General features: G+C 40.4%; 1 protein-coding gene across 1 annotated transcript; it reads left to right on the top strand.

Annotated features, from left to right (window-relative positions):
* Positions 1 to 1,210: 1,210 nt before the first annotated feature.
* Positions 1,211 to 3,681, top strand: LOC126194931 (uncharacterized). The gene is made up of 2 exons (XM_049933313.1): positions 1,211 to 3,229; positions 3,462 to 3,681. The coding sequence occupies exon 1, from the start codon at positions 1,461 to 1,463 to the stop codon at positions 3,213 to 3,215; it is 1,755 nt and encodes a 584-aa protein (XP_049789270.1). The 5' UTR covers positions 1,211 to 1,460; the 3' UTR covers positions 3,216 to 3,229; positions 3,462 to 3,681.
* Positions 3,682 to 4,562: the final 881 nt, after the last annotated feature.

The following is a 4,562-nucleotide window of genomic DNA, read 5'->3' as shown; positions in this document are numbered from 1 at the left end:
AGGGATGAGTAGGGTGACAGGGGGTGTGGACGAAATTTGCTGTCAACTGTGCATAGCCAATTCATCACACAGAGAAACGCTAACGGGTAAAATGCATTAGGACGCTTAATGCCCGCACAAAGGCTAATGGAAATAATACCGTCCACCCCTTTCCCTTGAAGAAAAAATACCTACACAAAATGATCTGGCATCCTGCCCAACCACACAGCCAGACGTATTAACTAAGCGTTAGTTGGAAGAAACGTGTGATGGATTTAGACTAGTAGCAACGGTACCAAAATCCATTTGATGTATTATCTCAAAACTGGTTCGACTTTCGCCTTTATCCTTCTTGCGACCGAAAATACCAGATAGGTCTGGGTTCGAAGAGCCACCAATAGCCTTGTACCTGTAACCTGTGGCGTTTTACACACGTTATCTACCACTGCCAAAAAAACGTTAACATAATTAACAGTCGCATATATCCGACCTTTACCTGCCTGACAGTAGAATGGTTCAAATGGCTCTGAGCACTATGGGACTCAACTTCTGTGGTCACTAGTCCCCTAGAACGTAGAACTAGTTAAACCTAACTAACCTACGGACATCACAAACATCCATGCCCGAGGCAGGATTCGAACCTGCGACCGTAGCGGTCTTGCGGTTCCAGACTGCAGCGCCTTTAACCGCACGGCCACTTCGGCCGGCGCCTGACAGTAGAATAATATGTATACTATCTGATTACAAGTATCTGGACACATCCCTATATAATGTGCAATTGGACACTAGATCTCGTGAGAGGCGGACTTGCTAGTATAAGTGGAGGTGGGGAGGAGTACTGTGTTGTCAGTAGAGAATCAGTAACATCAAAATGGGTCGGTTACGAGAGGTCAGTGACTTCGAGCGTGGACTGGTCATTGGATTTCACCGGACTAACAAATACGTCAGGGACACTTCAACCATCGAAAGCTGGTGATGTGATTGTGAAATGGAAATGCGAAGGAATAACCACAGTTAAATCAAGATCAGGCAGATCTCATGTACTGACTTACAGTGACTGCTAAGCATTGCAGAAGTTGTATAACACCCTTAGGGGGGACGTACATGAAAATGACCAAATTTGTGAAAAAAATTTTATTGGCTCTTCATTTACTACATGGTATTGAAATTTCAATTACCAAATATTACGTTCCAATTCCGCTTCTAAGGGGGAAAAAAATAATAATTTGTAATAGCTTGCACAGGGCGACGCCCCCCCATCTTGGTCTTCATCCTCTCGTATATCTATTTATACTGCGTTTTTTTCCAGTTTTGTGCAGTCACAATGCAGGGAACGTTTGTGTACTACATCAAGAAGGCTGTGGAATAATATCTCTGCCGCTGGTTTTATATTCTTTGATTTATAGCGTTTGTTTACGAGTGTTTGTTTGGAATACATTTTTACGAAAGTTGTAAGTAGACTTGTTATTATATTTTGCAGCATGCCGCGTTCTAGTAAGGTGTTTAAAAAGGTTAGAAAGTGTCAAGCTTCTCGATGTAGTAAAGACAACTTGAAAACCAGCCCCATAATAACAAATGGAAACGATACTTCAACCAAGAAAGCGAGTGCTTCGAGAAGGAAAATTGACAGCTGTCAATCACTTGATGATTGTGGCTCAGACACTCAAGCTACTAGTGGTTTTAGGCTTATTGATTTGAAAATACTATCTGATATTATATCATCTGCTTGTGTATGTGCTGACTGTGGTGCAAAAAGTTTGAGATTATATGACGAAGAAAACAGAATTGGAATAGTGTGTATGTTGCATCTTACTTGTGAAAGCTGTCATTCAGACACTGCTTTTAGAACTTCGGCATCAAGTAACCGGATATATGAAGCAAATATGCGTTTAATATATGGCATGAGATGTTTGGGCATAGGCAGGGAAGGTACCAGACTGTTTTGTGGGATCATGAACATGCCACAACCAAGTGCTAGGTACACCACTGGAAATAAAACACTGCTAAGTGCTCTTCAAGAGGAAGTGGAAGAAAACTTGAAGTCCTCTGCAAAGGAAGCTGTGAAGATGAATAGTGAACTAAAGACAGAAGCAGATAACACGCCAGACACCGATTTGTGTGTGTCATGTGATGGAACGTGGATGAAGCGTGGACATACATCACTGTATGGAGTATCATCTGTCATTAGTGTTGATACTGGAAAAATTCTTGACGTTCAGGTAATGAGCAAATATTGCTATAGCTGTGTACTCGGAAAGAGAGCTGGTGAAGTGGAAGAAAATAAGTGGCAGGTTGAACACAAGAAAGTGTGCTGTAGAAATTATTCTGGTTCTAGTGGTGGAATGGAACCTGCAGCTATGAAACTTATGTTCCATCGAAGTGTGGAAAAGTACGGTGTTAGATACACAAAATACCTTGGTGATGGTGACTCCAGCTCCTTCAAAACTGTTTTGGAAAGTGAACCTTATGGTCCCCATTGTGCTATAGAAAAGTTGGAATGTGTTGGACATGTGCAAAAACGAATGGGAGGCAGACTTTTAAAATTGAAACGTGAATTGAAGGGCAGGAAACTTGAGGATGGAAAACTTTTAGGTGGTCCCAACAGACTCACAGACAAAGAAATTCATTCTTTACAAGTGTACTATGGCAAGGCAATAAGGGACAACAGTGGAAATTTGAATAACATGCAGAAGGCTGTGTGGTCTATTTATTTTCATAAACTATCCACAGATGACAAACCTGTACATAATTTGTGTGACATATCGTGGTGCAAATTCAAGCAGGCTGAGCGTGATGGCATGAACTATTCACACAAGCACAGTTTACCTGTGGCTGTTTTAAGTGCTATAAAACCAACATTTAGGTGTTTAGCAGAGCCAGACCTCCTACGAAAGTGTGTGCATGGAAAGACACAAAACCCTAATGAAAGTTACAACTCACTGATTTGGAAACGTTGCCCAAAAACAACATTTGTTTCAACAATTATTGTTGAAATTGCTGCATATGATGCTTGTTTAGTTTTTAACAATGGTAATCTTGGAAGAATAAAAACTCTACAGAGGCTAGGATTTCATCCAGGAGCTTTCACCTATTCAATATTGAAGGACATCGATGACAAAAGAGTTGCTGCGGCTGATATTACAGCCAATAAAATTGAACAGCAGGTTAACCAAAGAAGACAAGCAAAGAAGAGACTGCTTGCAGATGAAGAGGAGTATGCATATGGCTTGCACTAGTTCACACAGAGACGGTAAGACCTAATACAAACACTATCAAATCATTGATTCAGTTTTCCCGTAACTTACATTTTTATAACTTTATGTACCTTTTTCTCAAAAACCACAAAAGGTAGAGAAGTGAAATTTGGTATATGACTAGTCAGTACTATAGTGAAAAATTCTGTGGAAGGAATTTTCATTTAATAAAATAGTAAGGTATTTATGGTAGAAAATATTCCTTAAATTTGATATATTATTTTTCAGGGAAATTGGGAGACCCGTAAAAACTGAACAAAAGAAGATATAAAAATTCTGCTCCACAGAGTTTTGTAATTATTTGGTATGAAAGTGTGTACAAAAATTCATTAACATTGCTCTCACAGTTTTCTCAAAAAAGGAACATTTGTAATTACATTGTTGAAAAAAAATTAATTGTTAATAATTAAAGATGTAAAAGGTCAATAAAAATGAAAATTTAGGTTCATATGCGCATAACATTTCTTAATAACTGTACCAAATTTGGATTGATTATCTTAAAAAATTAGAGTTTTATAAAATACTTTTAAAATTACTGCAGTTTCGTGTACGTCCCCCCTTAACAGATTTGGGTGTACATAAAGTACGGGAACACTCTCAACTATTTATCGCAAAAGAACCAAACATTGTACAGACATCATACATATGTCATTTTGAAGAGAAACCCTGAAAGATTTTGTTTTCATATATACCGCCACAGCGTAGTTTGGTAATTTGCCGATAGTCAGCGCTAGTCGCAAATATGGCGACTCCAGGTGCGGAGCGAGCTTTCTGTGTGTTGGCGTTCGACAAAAACAAGTGTGCTACAGCAGTTCAACCGATGTTTTGAACCAAGAACGGTTAGAAGCCACCAACAAGGAGGCCGTTTATCACCGGCACAACAAATTCGTTACTACAGGTTGCTTGTGCCCCGCAAAGAGAAGCGGATGTCGCAGTGTGAGTGAAGCCGAGAGCACGTCACTGGATATTCCTACTTCGACTTGTTGCAACAATGGCTGATGCCTCAAATGCAATCAGTTTCTCCATCTATCAGCAGGATGGGGCTCCACTCCATTTTCATCGTGAAGTTCGTGGTTACCTGAACACGGAGCTGCCGCATCGATGGATCGGCCGTGCTACAGAAGTGGACAGCTGTTTCATGAAATGGTCTTCCCGATCACCAGATCTCACTCTGTGTGACTTTTTTCTGTGGGGACACATTGAAGATCAGGTGTATGTACCGCCTCTACCACGTGATGTGGCAGAGCTCCGGGAGAGAATACGGGAAGCGACTGCTACAGTCGACAATGCCATGCTGGGATGAGTGTGACAAGAATTCGATTACCGTGT

The sequence above is a fragment of the Schistocerca nitens genome, chromosome 7 (assembly GCF_023898315.1).
Source record: "Schistocerca nitens isolate TAMUIC-IGC-003100 chromosome 7, iqSchNite1.1, whole genome shotgun sequence".
NCBI lineage: Eukaryota > Metazoa > Arthropoda > Insecta > Orthoptera > Acrididae > Schistocerca > Schistocerca nitens.
The sequence above is the reverse complement of the archived record's forward strand: the minus strand, read 5'-3'. Positions and strand labels throughout refer to the sequence as shown.